The 17722-nt window shown below is 45.2% G+C and overlaps 1 protein-coding gene across 4 annotated transcripts in view; it reads left to right on the top strand.

Moving 5' to 3' along the window:
• Positions 1-14195, top strand: part of ube2h (ubiquitin-conjugating enzyme E2H (UBC8 homolog, yeast)) — a 33652-nt gene extending 19457 nt beyond the window's left edge. The window contains exons 2-7 of one of the 4 annotated variants that reach the window (XM_045721362.1): positions 5189-5265; positions 7414-7485; positions 7691-7730; positions 8453-8505; positions 10797-10925; positions 11332-14195. In XM_045721362.1, coding sequence (XP_045577318.1) covers positions 5189-5265; positions 7414-7485; positions 7691-7730; positions 8453-8505; positions 10797-10925; positions 11332-11456 — 496 coding nt within the window. In that variant the 3' untranslated portion in view covers positions 11457-14195. 4 annotated transcript variants of the gene reach the window in all.
• Positions 14196-17722: the final 3527 nt, after the last annotated feature.

Here is a 17722-nt window from a genome sequence, read left to right as displayed (position 1 = left end):
TAACATGACCCCATGCTGTACTGAGTGGTAACGGGAGATGGGGGGATAACATGACCCCATGCTGTACTGAGTGGTAACGAGAGATGGGGGATAACATGACCCCATGCTGTACTGAGTGGTAACGGGAGATGGGGGGGGGGAGGATAACATGACCCCATGCTGTACTGAGTGGTAACGGGAGATGGGGGGGATAACATGACCCCATGCTGTACTGAGTGGTAACGAGAGATGGGGGGATAACATGACCCCATGCTGTACTGAGTGGTAACGAGAGATGGGGGGATAACATGACCCCATGCTGTACTGAGTGGTAACGGGAGATGGGGGATACCATGACCCCATGCTGTACTGAGTGGTAACGGGAGATGGGGGGATAACATGACCCCATGCTGTACTGAGTGGTAACGGGAGATGGGGGGGGATAACATGACCCCATGCTGTACTGAGTGGTAACGGGAGATGGGGGATAACATGACCCCATGCTGTACTGAGTGGTAACGGGAGATGGGGGGATAACATGACCCCATGCTGTACTGAGTGGTAACGGGAGATGGGGGGGATAACATGACCCCATGCTGTACTGAGTGGTAACGAGAGATGGGGGATAACATGACCCCATGCTGTACTGAGTGGTAACGGGAGATGGGGGGGATAACATGACCCCATGCTGTACTGAGTGGTAACGGGAGATGGGGGGATAACATGACCCCATGCTGTACTGAGTGGTAACGAGAGATGGGGGATAACATGACCCCATGCTGTACTGAGTGGTAACGGGAGATGGGGGATAACATGACCCCATGCTGTACTGAGTGGTAACGGGAGATGGGGGATAACATGACCCCATGCTGTACTGAGTGGTAACGAGAGATGGGGGATAACATGACCCCATGCTGTACTGAGTGGTAACGGGAGATGGGGGGATAACATGACCCCATGCTGTACTGAGTGGTAACGGGAGATGGGGGGGGAGGATAACATGACCCCATGCTGTACTGAGTGGTAACGGGAGATGGGGGGGGATAACATGACCCCATGCTGTACTGAGTGGTAACGGGAGATGGGGATAACATGACCCCATGCTGTACTGAGTGGTAACGGGAGATGGGGGGATAACATGACCCCATGCTGTACTGAGTGGTAACGGGAGATGGGGGGATAACATGACCCCATGCTGTACTGAGTGGTAACGAGAGATGGGGGATAACATGACCCCATGCTGTACTGAGTGGTAACGAGAGATGGGGGGATAACATGACCCCATGCTGTACTGAGTGGTAACGGGAGATGGGGGGATAACATGACCCCATGCTGTACTGAGTGGTAACGGGAGATGGGGGATAACATGACCCCATGCTGTACTGAGTGGTAACGGGAGATGGGGGGGATAACATGACCCCATGCTGTACTGAGTGGTAACGAGAGATGGGGGGATAACATGACCCCATGCTGTACTGAGTGGTAACGAGAGATGGGGGGATAACATGACCCCATGCTGTACTGAGTGGTAACGGGAGATGGGGGGATAACATGACCCCATGCTGTACTGAGTGGTAACGGGAGATGGGGGGATAACATGACCCCATGCTGTACTGAGTGGTAACGGGAGATGGGGGATAACATGACCCCATGCTGTACTGAGTGGTAACGAGAGATGGGGGATAACATGACCCCATGCTGTACTGAGTGGTAACGGGAGATGGGGGATAACATGACCCCATGCTGTACTGAGTGGTAACCTGAGATGGGGGATATCCTTTTCTTAACCGGTTGTGCTAAGGGGTAGGGGGAACCATATCCCCTACATGGTACACTACTTTTGACCAAGTAGTACACTACTTTTGACCAAGTAGTACACTACTTTTGACCAAGTAATACACTACTTTTGACCAAGTGGTGCACTATATATGGAATAGGGTGCCATTTGGGATGAAATCCTCAGTGATTACTGTAATTAACTTGGTGTATCTGGAGTCGTGGGCATTAAATGGCCAGAAGAGGAGAGATCCACCTGAAGACTGGCAGATTATCCAACGTCTCTTTGGTATAGGATTTAAATGGGCGTCACACTCCAGATGAGGGAGTCAAACACATGAGAAACACAAACCTAGTCCCAGATCTGTATGTGCCACTCTTGATTCAGCCACCGGCTCTGACTGTTGTTCAACATGTCATGTATGGCAGGACAACAATAGCACCAGGACTGTTGTTCAACATGTCATGTATGGCAGGACAACAATAGCACCAGGACTGTTGTTCAACATGTCATGTATGGCAGGGCAACAATAGCACCAGGACTGTTGTTCAACATGTCATGTATGGCAGGACAACAATAGCACCAGGACTGTTGTTCAACATGTCATGTATGGCAGGACAACAATAGCACCAGGACTGTTGTTCAACATGTCATGTATGGCAGGACAACAATAGCACCAGGAGTGTTGTTCAACATGTCATGTATGGCAGGACAACAATAGCACCAGGACTGTTGTTCAACATGTCATGTATGGCAGGACAACAATAGCACCAGGACTGTTGTTCAACATGTCATGTATGGCAGGACAACAATAGCACCAGGACTGTTGTTCAACATGTCATGTATGGCAGGACAACAATAGCACCAGGACTGTTGTTCAACATGTCATGTATGGCAGGACAACAATAGCACCAGGAGTGTTGTTCAACATGTCATGTATGGCAGGACAACAATAGCACCAGGAGTGTTGTTCAACATGTCATGTATGGCAGGACAACAATAGCACCAGGAGTGTTGTTCAACATGTCATGTATGGCAGGACAACAATAGCACCAGGACTGTTGGCTAAAGATACAGATTATGGACCAGGCTAGAGATTGGCCAATCTCACAACCCCTTTACATAACAGGTAAAAGACAACGCCACACAAAGCAACAGAACACCAATTGTTGAAAGCATTTGATTCTCACTCTATTGAAACGTGTTGTAGATCTGCAGAGCTTGACTTATGGGGCGGCATGCAGCCTAGTGGTTAGTGTTGGGCCAGTAAACGAAAGGTTGCTAGATCGAATCCCTGAGCTGACAAGGTAAAAATCTGTCGTTCTGTTCCTAGGCTGTCATTGTCAATAACAATTTGTTCTTAACTGACTTGCCTAGTTAAATAAAGGTTTTAAAAAAGTGTGTGTGTGCTGTATACTGCTCCCAGCCCCCAGATGAGAACAGTAGCAGTGTGGTAAAAGGCCAGGTTGACAACAGTAGCAGTGTGGTAAAAGGCCAGGTTGACAACAGTAGCAGTGTGGTAAAAGGCCAGGTTGACAACAGTAGCAGTGTGGTAAAAGGCCAGGTTGACAACAGTAGCAGTGTGGTAAAAGGCCAGGTTGACAACAGTAGCAGTGTGGTAAAAGGCCAGGTTGACAACAGTAGCAGTGTGGTAAAAGGCCAGGTTGACAACAGTAGCAGTGTGGTAAAAGGCCAGGTTGACAACAGTAGCAGTGTGGTAAAAGGCAAGGTTGACAACAGTAGCAGTGTGGTAAAAGGCCAGGTTGACAACAGTAGCAGTGTGGTAAAAGGCCAGGTTGACAACAGTAGCAGTGTGGTAAAAGGCCAGGTTGACAACAGTAGCAGTGTGGTAAAAGGCCAGGTTGACAACAGTAGCAGTGTGGTAAAAGGCCAGGTTGACAACAGTAGCAGTGTGGTAAAAGGCCAGGTTGACAACAGTAGCAGTGTGGTAAAAGGCCAGGTTGACAACAGTAGCAGTGTGGTAAAAGGCCAGGTTGACAACAGTAGCAGTGTGGTAAAAGGCCAGGTTGACAACAGTAGCAGTGTGGTAAAAGGCCAGGTTGACAACAGTAGCAGTGTGGTAAAAGGCCAGGTTGACAACAGTAGCAGTGTGGTAAAAGGCCAGGTTGACAACAGTAGCAGTGTGGTAAAAGGCCAGGTTGACAACAGTAGCAGTGTGGTAAAAGGCCAGGTTGACAACAGTAGCAGTGTGGTAAAACCAGTTGTCTCTGGGTCTTACTGTCTTTTCCTGTCTGTACTGTATCATGTTGACTAGTGAGGGGGTGTGTGTGTTTTGAAAACTGGAGTCTGATCTGATGGCCCTGGTGTTTGGGCTCCCTTTCCTGGAGAATGGTGACACTAGAGATAATAAGAGGGGGTGGGGGTGCTATTATCTGTTTGAGTGGATGGGCAACACGTCTGGATCAGCAGAGGTGTGTGGGTGGCATGGCACGCACGTGTGTGGATATGAAGGAAGCGTAATAATCCAGCTAATTGTTGACGTTGATTTCATAGACGTACTGACAGATCAGAGGGTAGTCGAGGAAAGGCGGGAGAGACGGAGGAGAGAGAGGTCTGGTTAGCTGACAATGATGCACACGCTTAAATGGGGGGGGGGGCTGTGGTATGGTTTTGGATGGTCAAATAGCTAGCTACAATGACAAGAAATTGCTGAGCAGAGAATCGTAGGTGGCTCGTTTCAGCTCGTTCCATGTTGTTCTTGATATCATGTCTTGTATGTCACCTTTACGCTAATATGGCTAAAATTCTCTAGTTAGCAAACCAACTGTAACAAAGTGTTGGAGAGACAAAAAGTGCTCATTTTGCAGATGTATTTGTTTTCAATAAACAATGGAGACTAAATATTTATTTTATTTAACCATGCAAGTCAGTTAAGAACAAATTCTTATTTACGATGACGGCCTACCGGGGAACAGTGGGTTAACTGCCTTGTTCAGGGGCAGAACGACAGATGTTTACCTTGTCAGCTCAGGGATTCGATCCAGCAACCTTTCGGTTACTAGTCCAACGCTCTAACCACTAGGCTACCTGCCGCCCCAAATATGTTGTCAGCAACCCCTCAGTTTTGGCCCATAGTTGCGCACGTGTCAGTTTTGGCCCATAGTTGCGCACGTGTCAGTTTTGGCCCATAGTTGTGCACGTGTCAGTTTTGTTGCTAAACGACCAACCCGTTTATAGTGTTTTCTCCTCAACTCCCTTGTGAGGAAGCTTGTGGTGACATTCCACAGAGAAGGCGTTTCCCCATCAGCAGGTGCATTATCATATTAATGAGTTGGAACATTTGTGTGACCCAAAACAAAGAGAAATGACAGATTGTATTATTTATTTAGCTGCAGCCACCTCCGCTAGCATTTCAGGTTGTTTTGTCATTCAAATCCAGTGTCCATTTATCCTTAACCTCCTCCAACACAGCATTGAGAGCAAGCACGAAGTCACGATCCTCAGCGGACTCAATGAATTTGTAGTGAAGTTTTATGGACAACAAGGAAGTAAGTGTCTTATATTATGGAAATGTTTCTGTCCTATTTACCTATTAACTGCCTTTTGGTCAAGATGCCATTTTGAAGTCCCGCCCCTAATCAAATAACTTCAGACATTCTCCATCGTTAAAGTGATCGCCTAGTTCATTAACATTAATCGCGGACTTTAACCACTTTGTGGTCTGAAAGCGTCTGACAAACGTTGACTTTGAAGTGAAAAACCACTAACTATCACAGGTTTCAAGTATTTGTTCATGTCATGAATCACTATCATGTCTGAAGTTTACTCATAAGAGTACCACAACAGAGATTCAGTTATGATGGTCCTGTTGGACTGAAGCCCTCAGGTCAGCTACCACAGGAATGTCCGCCTCCTGGTCTGAATGCTGAGTGAAGTTCGAGGGCAGTGTGTAAAATGGATTGGAACGTGGCCTGTACAGAAGGTGTAGGTGGAGATGCTTCTCACCATGTTTTTCACAACGTCTGTAGCACCAAACCCTCCCCTGATTGCACAGCAATAGAGGAAGTTTGTGTGTGTGGTTATGATGCAGACAACAGCAATCTGGGAAATGACTCTTTGGGGTGTGTACACTAGTGTGTTTTCTGTGTGTGTATGCATGTGCTGTCCCGTTCCAGTTCGGCACGACCCTCTGGTTCCCCACCAGGTATTCTGGTAGTTCATGACACACACACAAGCCCTCTCCATTGGGACCCAGTCATGGGATATCTTTATATTATGGAGATTGATCTGGAAGTAAAGAGCTCTTCGCTGCCTATGGCTAAAATACATTACTGTGTAGACTCAAAGGAAAATCAACGCTCGCTCATTTTACCTCCACGCTGCCTGTTTATGTCAGTGGTGTGGAGAAGACTGTTCCTCTGACTGTTGATGTCAGTGGTGTGGAGAGAGAAGACTGTTGTCAGTGGTGTGGAGAGAGAAGACTGTTGTCAGTGGTGTGGAGAGAGAAGACTGTTGTCAGTGGTGTGGAGAGAGAAGACTGTTGTCAGTGGTGTGGAGAGAGAAGACTGTTGTCAGTGGTGTGGAGAGAGAAGACTGTTGTCGTCAGTGGTGTGGAGAGAGAAGACTGTTGTCGTCAGTGGTGTGGAGAGAGAAGACTGCTCCTCTGACCATTGTGAAGGGCTACAGCCTTGCAGTGTCAAGTCCATAGGGTTTCTATGGTTCAGTCTCTCTGCTGTAATCCCTGTACTCATATTAAGTATCTCCCTCAGTGATGTCATTAGTATATAAGCCTACCAAACCTGGGTTGAGGTACTATTTCAGATCTTACTTTCACATGCATTCAAAGTATTCACATATCTTATTGTTGTTGAATATTTTAATGTATTTGGAAATACACTTGGAAAGTAGTTGATATACTCAAATACACTCACATGTATTTGAAAATGCTGTCAACTATGTTTGTTTTTTACAAATAACCATTCAAATACTCAAAAGTACTTGTTTTGGGCTGTGCATTTGAAAATACTCAAATACACCAAGTTTAAAAAAAAAAAAATTTAAATACCAGATACTGTGAACCTAGGACTGAATCCTACATGTCTATGTACATGCATGGAGAAAAGGCACCGCACATCGCAATCTATGTTCCTAATGTGGTTTATTGGTGAAAATGTTGGTCACCAATCAACCACATGGCAGCATAGAGTCTCGTAGGTCTAGATTGCGACCTGCAGAGTCTCGTAGGTCTAGATTGCGACCTGCGGAGTCTCGTAGGTCTAGATTGCGACCTGCGGAGTCTCGTAGGTCTAGATTGCGACCTGCGGAGTCTCGTAGGTCTAGATTGCGACCTGCGGAGTCTCGTAGGTCTAGATTGCGACCTGCGGAGTCTCGTAGGTCTAGATTGCGACCTGCGGAGTCTCGTAGGTCTAGATTGCGACCTGCGGAGTCTCGTAGGTCTAGATTGCGACCTGCGGAGTCTCGTAGGTCTAGATTGCGACCTGCGGAGTCTCGTAGGTCTAGATTGCGACCTGCGGAGTCTCGTAGGTCTAGATTGCGACCTGCGGAGTCTCTAATTCTACTTTTTACCGTTTTGATGTCCAGTAGCTGCTCAAAGACACTGGATGTGCATATGTGATCTTTTCTTGTAGCATGTCTGTTATCTCCCTTCTCTCTCTGTGTCTCCTCCCATCCAGCAGCGTATGAGGGGGGCGTATGGAAGGTGCGAGTAGATCTACCGGACAAATACCCTTTCAAATCCCCATCAATAGGTAGGGGGAAGGCATTGAGCCGGTGGGGGTTCATTTCTCAGTTGACACACACACAAAAAATATATAGATATGTGTTGTTATTGTCACAAACACGGGATAGGTGCAGTTTTACAGGGTCAGCCATTGTAGTACGGCTCCCTCTTACTAGAAGTAACCCGTAACATCTATACTTGACTTACGTATTGTTTTTCTCTTTCGCTTGCAGGATTCATGAATAAAATCTTCCATCCCAACATCGATGAAGCGTAAGTTGATCACGACTTCTGATTTCAAAGGAACACTGAAATAGTAGAGGGTGCTCTCTCATGAGACTCATCACCTTGTCTTGTGTTGCTGGAACCAATGGCAGCAGGGAGCTTTTCTAACCACATCCATCTTAAACCACCAGCTCTGACCTTAACCCTGGCCCTGACCTTAACCCTGGCCCTGACCTTAACCCTGGCCCTGACCTTAACCCTGGCCCTGACCTTAACCCTGGCCCTGACCTTAACCCTGGCCCTGACCTTAACTCTGACCTTAACCCTGGCCCTGACCTTTTGACCCTAACCCGTAAATAAGGATGAATAGCTAATGAGCTTGCGCAAGCGTCTAGTGATGACCCCACCTGCATACCCATCTCTAAGGACCTGTAGCGTAATATAATTCAATTTCATTGAATTTCCATTCAAGGACATCAGTGGGTTGTTTGGCTTGTCTCCCAAATGGTGAGAGGGGTCATTGGAGGATCTAAAGCACAGAACAACAGTCTGATCCTCTACGTTAACTGACCATAATAATCTGACGTGAATACAAAACATCAAAACAGTCATGATGAAAACACTGCCTCGAGCATTTCAGTGGGTCATTTTTAAGGAATGTATTCCCCTCTGCCACCAACGTCACTTTGGGGCGCTCCTCATGTTGTGTAGAGAGGAAGTGTCTAAGAGAGCCTCCTCCTTAACCCCCTCTCTTCTCCTCTCATCTCCAGGTCAGGAACAGTGTGTTTAGATGTCATCAACCAGACGTGGACAGCCCTTTACGGTGAGTGGGGTGGCTCAGAGCTTGGATGTTTTGGAGGTGTGTGTGTGTGTTTGTCTATGCGTATGTGAGACACGGGCACATGGGCCACGGCTCCCCTGTCCAGTGTAAAACAAAACAAAACCATGACCGCTGGCGTCACTGGAGAAACAAGTGTAAAAAGTGTTGGTTGTGGCTTCATGTAGGAGCGCACGCGGTCAGTTCTCCTGTAATCCTCTTACTGGTGCTAGAAGGCTAACAAGGTAATACCCTGAGCCAGCAAAGTCAGAAAACAGACAGCCTAGCTGCTTCTCCTGACACTAATAATAAACAACTCTTCAGCTGAGAGAACAAAACCGCACTGGTTGTCTGTCTGTCCCCCCTTCATATCGCAATGAATTCCTCAGTAATAATGACCAGTTTCTCAGTCTGCAGGTTTTTTCACCCCATCTTTGTACTTGATTGATGATTTAAGGTCACTAATTAGTAAGGAACTCCCCTCACCTGGTTGTCTAGGTCTTAACTGAAAGGAGAAACCAAAAACCAGCCGACACTGCTGGTCACCCCTAAAGCCAACTCCTCCTTTGGTCGTCTCTCCTTCCAGTTCTCTGCTGCCAATGACTGGAACGAACTACAAAAATCTCTGAAACTGGAAACACTTATCTCCCTCACTAGCTTTAAGCACCAGCTGTCAGAGCAGCTCACAGATTACTGCACCTGTACATAGCCCATCTATAATTTAGCCCAAACTACTACCTCTTCCCCCTACTGTATTTATTTATTTTATTTATTTATTTTGCTCCTTTGCACCATATTATTTATATTTTAAATTTGAACTTTCTTCAAATAACAAATCTACCATTCCAGTGTTTTACTTGCTATATTGTATTTACTTTGCCACCATGGCCTTTTTTGCCTTTACCTCCCTTATCTCACCTCATTTGCTCACATTGTATATAGACTTATTTTTCTACTGTATTGTTGACTGCATGTTTGTTTTACTCCATGTGTAACTCTGTGTTGTTGTATGTGTCAAACTGCTTTGCTTTATCTTGGCCAGGTCGCAATTGTAAATGAGAACTTGTTCTCAACTTGCCTACCTGGTTAAATAAAGGTGAAATAAAATAAATAAATAAATAGAAACTGAAGGTTTTTAGAGACTAATCAATATGGAATGGATTTGTTATCAGAAGATTATTGAAGTTCTGAAGCCTCCTGGTTCATTCCACGCAGGGTTCGTTCTGTGTGTTTTGGACCGCGGCTTTGTTGTTCGAGATGAGTCACTCAAGTTGATGAGCTAATATGTTTGATTTGGCTATTGTGGGCTTTGTGTGGACTTCCAGCAGTGTAATGGACTTTGAGAGCTCTAACAAATTAGATTTCCAGAACTGTAGTGGAGGGCTTGGGACAAAAACAAGCCAATCAATGAAGCGTTGTCTACTCTAGGCCTAGGTCCTGATTGTGGGTAGGGAACATACACTGGGTTACAGTCAGTCTACAGTTTTACCCAGTAATGTATTTTCTCGTTATATTTGTACTTTTACACCCAGTCAATGTATATAAACCCTGGATTGCTGATGCTGTGTATTGGCCATTGAGAGGCTTTGAAGCCACCGGTCAGCCATATTGGCACTCCCCAGTAGGAGCAGTCCTCCGTAAGAATGAGTGGAATTCTACAGTATTTATATTAAATGTTTCAAGGACAAGATTACATGTATTTTGTTGTTGTCGTGGGGACAATAATATTAATAGTCAAAAAAATATATATGCTTTAAAGGAAAAAATATATATTTTTATTATGTTTAGCTCACATAATATAATTAAGTCTGTAATAGAGTAAATGTGGTAAAAACAAATGTAGACATTAATAAATGCATTTCTATATCTTCCAATGGTGGGGGAGTTCCAAGATGGAGGTGTGGCGGCTTCGAAACAGTACCCCCTAAGGGTCATCTAGTGTGTATATATAAATCATTGCACCCAGTAGACATCTGCAGCATTGCCCATTTTCCGTTGAGTGCTAATTTTCTTACAGTTGCAGGCCTTGCTTTGTCTCTGCATGTCTAGTGGAAGGTCCTTCCTCTGGCAGGATGATTTTTATTTTATTTCTACATAGAAGCCCAATGCTAAAATGATTGGGTAGGTGTAAGCAAGGGTTCTATTACATAACCATCACCTATCCAGTTATGTCAGAAATTATTTTTTTAAAGAATGCTTTAATTGTATTTAGCAAGTCATATGTATGTTCATTGTGCCCTGTTTTATCGATAACATTCTGTTCTGTCTCTCACTGCCTCTCTCGTCCACTCCCACAGATCTCACCAATATCTTTGAGTCGTTCCTGCCTCAGCTGCTGGCATACCCCAACCCCATCGACCCGCTGAACGGAGACGCAGCCGCCATGTACCTCCACCGACCAGAGGAGTACAAACAGAAAATCAAAGGTACGCTTCTCTCCCTACGCCTTGCTTTCTCAGTGTTGTCTGTCTCAAGGGAATTCAAAGTGCAGATGTTCATTTCAAACGTCGCGTAATGGGTCCATGTAGAATCAGGAGGCTCACTAATGAAATTAATACTGTTGGTCAATAATATACTTTGACATACAGCAGCTACATTTTTGTTATGTTTGTGCATTATTTTTATTATTACTATTTGATCATGTGAAGTAGATACCCCTGCCTTAAGCCATAGTCTACCCTTTTGTTCAGATTTGATATAGTAAAGTGTGTCTTGTCTGTCACTCCTGGCTGATGCTTTGTTCCCTGTTTAAAACGCCTGTTTGCTCCCTGGCTCGGAGCTCTTAGCCAACGAGTTTGAGTCTTACTGACCCTGCTGCCTTGCTCTCCACAGAGTACATCCAGAAATATGCAACAGAGGAGGCTCTCAAGGAGCAGGAGGAGGGCCAGGGCGACTCCTCATCGGAAAGCTCCATGTCGGATTTCTCTGAAGACGAAGCCCAGGATATGGAGTTGTAGTGATGGGAGACAACTCCCCTTTAAAACCACAGACTGTATGATTTCCTAACCATGAGAAAGCAGACATCATATTCATATAAGTTGATTTTTTTAAATTGTATTATTATTATTATTATTATTGCTAAAACAAGGATTTTTGTGGATATCAAGCCTCGGCGTATATCACACACCACCCGCTTTGTGTTTTTGCCATGTCCCAGTCGCTTTCTCCTCCTTCAATCCCTGTAAAGGTGCGTTGGACTTAGCGGTAGCAGTCCCCACATTCCACCGGTAGTTGGAATGTCCCCTTTGACCCGGTGACCTTCGGCCTTACCCTCACTGCACCAACTACCGGACAAAATGGAGACTAGCTCTATAGGCTGGGCTGAGTGGGAGGTGGGCACCAGGGGATTTCCCTTCTCTTTATCTCATGAATGTGTTGAAGAGGAACTAGAGAGTTAGCTCATATTCATCGTCATGGCAATTATGGTCCAGGTCTTCAGCCGAATTCGTACCTGTCTGGATTTGATTTTTGTTTGAATGGTAAAGTTGGATTTGAATTGGATACATCACCCTGCCGGCGTTGGCTGTCGACTTGTCCTGCTAGACAGGTGATTGGGTATTTTAAAGTAATATGAAAGAGGGGAATTGCAGCTTCAATATCTATTTTCTTTCACCAATGTTGTTTTTCTAGTGTTCATTTGTGCTTTTCATTTGGCTGGGGTTAGGAGCTGCCTATTGTGTGTGTGTGTGTGTGTGCAGCACCTAGCTTGTACAGTGATACTTCACCTTTCTCATTAGAGCCTTATGAACCGAGCCAGCGCGTCAATCAAAGCGCTTACATCTCTCTGAGCCTGTCCGAGCTGGTGTGGCTGTCAGACTACCTGTACCCCTTTAGAAAAGTACATCACTTCCTGGAACGCCATAGGTATTGTGTATCCACTGAAGTTTGTTAGGGGTGAATAATGCCCAGAATGAGGGATTAAACGCTGATGTGTTGGAAAGTGAGGTAGAAGTGGCCGACCTTACCTCACCGGCCACAGCACAGACACCTAACAAATTCTCCTCCGCTCTGTTTTTGTAAAAAAGTTACAGGAGTGTAGAAAAAAATTGCAAGAAGCATTTTTGTAAAAAAAGAAAAGCACAAGGTTTTATTTCCTACAAACTCCTCCCTCCTAGATGATTTGGACCTTGTTTATTTTGGTGGCAAAGACAGGATTTTTTTGGGTGGGGGGGACATCATTCTGTACAGTTTGGGCATGATCCAGAAGTGACGTTGTGTTGGTCTGTATTGCGCTAGGCTAGTGTAGGGCTCAACTAAAGTAGTACTGCTTGTGTGGCTACTGTCTGAAGTATTGAGTTGCGTTGTGTACAAGGCTTAGTGATTTACCTGGGTTACCCTTCACTCTTAGATGGGGGAAAATGCAGGGGGGATATCTGCAGGTCTTTTTTTGCTAACATTGTTGAAATGACCAACTTTGCCTATTGCTCGCGCTAAACTATGATATGTGTTTTTGACTTGATGTAGCGATTGTTAGTTTACTGGGCGGTGTCTTCAACTAAAGATATGGGTATATTTCAGAGTTAGCTTGTTTCAGGCAATTGTCTGATAAGTAAAACAACAATAGCTGATTTTTAAGTTTGAAGGTAATGTCCATTGTAGGGTTTACATCAGATATTCCATGGATCTATACCTGCTGGTCCCCTTCAGAGATGTACAGATCAACGTGAGAGTGATTCCAGACAATTGCAATGAATTGACTGGTGGAGAAACTAGACTGAATGTATGATAGTCTGTGCAAAACAAAAGCATTGGGCCTGTTGAAAGTATCAGACACTGCGCAGTGTGATCAAGGCCACATTGGGATAGAGTTTGGATGGGAGACCACGTTTTTCTTTGTTTTTAATTTCAGTGTTCCCTAAAAGCTTGACTGTTCAAGGCTCCTGGATAAAGATGGTCAAATATGGATTGGGTTCCAATCTATTGCCTGGTATAAGACAGGAAAGTGGGTTTGGGGTTCCCATGTTTCCTAACAGGCCAAATGGAGCCTGCAAAAACTGAATGATGTCACAAGGATACGCAGCAGAGTACCTTGCAATTGGCTTCTGCCGTTTCCTGAGCTGCCTATATTTATTCACTCTATATTGAAACCTTCGCTTTTCTTTCTCGTTTTTAATCAAATCATTTACGGGCACCGCTGTTAAAACAAAGGTGTATGTACTTAGGCTTCAGCCAAATTGTGTCATGCTGAAGAGAATTAGAACTTGAATTTTCTTTCTATTTTAAGTATTCAGTTTGGATTTAATGATGTTTTTTTCTCCCTTTTTCACATTTATGCAGTATTGTACCAAAGTGAAAAAGAAAGAAAAATAAGTCCCATCAGAATAAGTGGAGAAAGGCAATGGAGGCCATTTTGTGTTTTGGACACTTGCATAGGGGAGCAAATGTGATATTTCGGTATTTTTAAAGAGAGTGCTCTTGTGTTGTCCTTGTTATAACTATGGTTTTGGTTTTCAAGCAGAAGTGTCGATGTTCCCACAAACGGGGCGATCCAAAGACGACATGTACTCAGCTGTGGTCTGTTGCTATGGTAAACATTTTGTTTTCTTTCACTCCTTTTTATTCCCCCCAAACTAATTCAATGATGAGAGGACTATTTCTAACCTTTGTTTTTCTGTTTGTTTTTAATTCCCAAGTCGAGGACTCAATGACTCTTACAATCCAAAAATCTCCAATAAACATGTGTGCTTCTGTTGCAACTTTGATTTGAAATTATTTTTGAAAAGATTGTGAAAAAGTTTCACTACTAGATTTTTAGCCCCTCGCTCTCTTAAATACATTAGACCATAGGTGTACCAATGTGAGATCTAATTTCCCCCAACACACTATCAACACTGACCCAAGTCAACCTGTTCCAAGTAATATCGAGGTGGGAGGGGGCCAAACCAATTACTGTAGTAAAGGTTAGTGTTACTAAGAGATAGTGGTACATAGCCCCACGCACACACACCCAATCTCTTACACACACACACACACCCACACCCAACCACACTTTGTGCATAGTGAAGTCAGTACTGAGGGACTCAGCTGGTGGCTTCTGTCCAGACTATTACATTAGAGGGGAAAGTAGAGGCCTGGCTTCCATCTGCACCATCCCCCCCCCCCAGTCCTGTTTCGTGACGTCACCCCTGACCCCTGTATTGACTGTACAGTACCTCTCCCATGCACTTGTCTTGCATGCATCTGGTGTGGAGGGGCTCGACTCATCATGTGCACCTCACGTTCTGTCTTTGTGCTTCTCCAGAGTGGAACGCACCACACTCACACAGTCCTACTGCTTTCACTACAGGGGACATTGGGCACACGACATGGAAAATTGCTTAACAAAAAAACATTATAGGAACTCTATTTGGTACCTGTCTACTACTTAAGTCAGGGGTGTTTTATTTTTATCTGTCCTTGGTCTTACGTGAATTTCAGTCCTCTTCCCTCGTCCCTCATCCCCTCTCTCTCTTCTACATTTTCTCCTCTCCGTTTACTCTGCATTGTGAAGTGGGCATGCTTGTCACAAGACAGACGCTCTCTATCAGAGGAGGCTGCTGGGAGGAGCTATAGGAGGATGGGCTCATTGTAATGGCTGGAATGGAATCAATGGAACGGTATCGAAAACATGGAAACCACAACTCTGTTCCATTTCTAACATTCCAGCCATTACAATGAGCCCATCCTCCTATATCTCCTCCCGGCAGCCTCCACTGCTCTCTGTCTACAGGATTATAACCTCATAAATAGTTGTGTATAAATAAACTGTAAGTTCTTTTTTTTAATAAAACATTAACTGTGTATAAACTGTCAGTGTCTTTCAGTTTGGGGATTTTCCTCATCTAGCCCAGTATTTATAACACTTCCCAGAGTACATGTTTTTGGGTATAGTAGTAGTTTTCCCCCCTCATGGTGTAGTGAACTGTGTACATGTATGCACATTAACCCTATCTACACCAGTTGGTTTCAGCTTAAAGTTCAATTTAGAGAATTATTAGTCCTTTAAGAACGGTTATTGAGTTGATCTGCCTTGACTCAAAGTACAGTTTTTAGATAACTGTAATGAACCAGAGTTAGAGCCCTGCCTTACACCTTTAATGGTTGTCATACTGTTTACTACCGCTAGATGGCAGCCTCTCACTACAGTCCACTCAATCACTACAGTCCACTCTCTCACTACAGTCCACTCTCTCACTACAGTCCACTCTCTCACTACAGTCCACTCTCTCACTACAGTCCACTCTCTCACTACGCACTTGTGTCAAACTCTCCGAACAATGTGGACCACTGTTCTAACTTCCACATGAACAGCCAGGGTGCAGCGAATCCTGAGATTCAGGCTAGTATGCCAGGTCTAGGTGGCTGAAACCTGTTAATGACTGCAACCAAATATATTTGTATTTCACAAGTTGAATAAATGAGCAGAAAGCTTAAGCTTATCATTATTGAATATGTACCAGCTTGGAGTGTGGATAACCAGACAGCTATTGGTGGACCTTCGAAGATGGATATGAAAGAACTGGATCAGTGTAAGCAACATGGCAGAAACTCTCATGAGGGCTAGGGAGTTTCAGCCTTTTAGTGCTTACAGAAACTAGATCCTTTCAGAACGATCAAGCAACCATCGCATAGTGTCTCTGCTAGGGGCTAACAAAGAGTTCATGCTGGGCATGGGAGTTGGGTGAACCTTGATATACCAGTACTGAGCCAAGCTGTACTGTGGTGAACTGGTTACACAGCCACCGTTGTGAAAATGACTATCTGAGCCACCACACTATGGTTAGGGTAGGTACATTACTGTGAAGGGATGGGTAGTTTGTAGCTGCCATGATGCCACTTGAGCCCCAAAGCTTCTGCAGTTCCACATTAGCCCAGATGATGGCGCTGCTACACTCATTTGCTTTCCTTATCACTGCTGTACCTACACTCTACGTTATAAAGCATTATTAATCTCCTCCACCCAAAAATATAAACTCACATAGATTACAGATTTCTATCTCTGTCTGCTTTCATGTGAACACGGGAATCCTGAGGAGCAGAATTAAAATGTGTCATATGTCGTTTCCGTCTCACTGTTTAGTTTTTTTTTTTTAGGGAGGATGGAGCCCCTAGAACTCACAGGGACCTGAAAGTAGATCTCCCTATCTTTCTCTCTGTGTCTCCTTCACTTCCTCCTTCACTCCGTCCCTCTCTCTCAATTCAATTTCAATTCAATTTAAGGGCTTTATTGGCATGGGAAATGTATGTTTACATTGCCAAAGCAAGTGAAACATAAACGAAAGTGAAATTAACAATAACAAATGAACAGTAAACATTACACTTACAAAGGTTCATATGTCTATATGCAGTGTTGTAATGATGTGCAAGTAGTTAAAGTACAACAGGGAAAACAAAACTCTCTCGCTAACTTGCTGTTTTACTCCCTCACTTGCTCTACCCCTCTCGCTACCTCCCTGTTTCACTCTCTCTCTACCTTGCTGTTTCGCTCTCTCGCTACCTCCGTTTCACTCACTGACTCTCTCTATACCTCGCTGTTTCACTCCCTCTCTCTCTCTACCTCAGTTTCACTCCCTCACTCTCTCTCCCCCTATTTTTCTCTCTTCTCTATTGTTGCCTCCCTCTCTAAACCTCTAATTCCCTCACCCCCCGCCATTGTTCTCCCTCTGTGAACATGCCCCCTGTCCTAGCCCACAACCCCAGCCTGTCCTAGCCCACAAGCCCCAGCCTGTCGTAGCCCACAAGCCCCAGCCTGTCGTAGCCCACAAGCCCCAGCCTGTCGTAGCCCACAAGCCCCAGCCTGTCGTAGCCCACAAGCCACAGTCTGTCGTAGCCCACAAGCCCCAGTCTTTCCTAGCCCACAAGCCCATTGCCTGTCCAGGGCTCTCCCCTAAAGGGACAAGCCCCAGCCTGTCCAGAGCTCTCCCACAAAGGGACAAGCCCCAGCCTGTCCAGAGCTCTCCCCTAAAGGGACAAGCCCCAGCCTGTCCAGGGCTCTCCCCTAAAGGGACAAGCCCCAGCCTGTCCAGGGCTCTCCCCTAAAGGGACAAGCCCCAGCCTATCCAGAGCTCTCCCCTAAAGGGACAAGCCCCAGCCTGTCCAGAGCTCTCCCCTAAAGGGACAAGCCCCAGCCTGTCCAGGGCTCTCCCCTAAAGGGACAAGCCCCAGCCTGTCCAGAGCTCTCCCCTAAAGGGACAAGCCCCAGCCTGTCCAGGGCTCTCCCCTAAAGGGACAAGCCCCAGCCTGT

Source organism: Salmo salar, chromosome ssa07, assembly GCF_905237065.1.
Source record: "Salmo salar chromosome ssa07, Ssal_v3.1, whole genome shotgun sequence".
Lineage (NCBI taxonomy): Eukaryota > Metazoa > Chordata > Actinopteri > Salmoniformes > Salmonidae > Salmo > Salmo salar.
The sequence above is the reverse complement of the archived record's forward strand: the minus strand, read 5'-3'. Positions and strand labels throughout refer to the sequence as shown.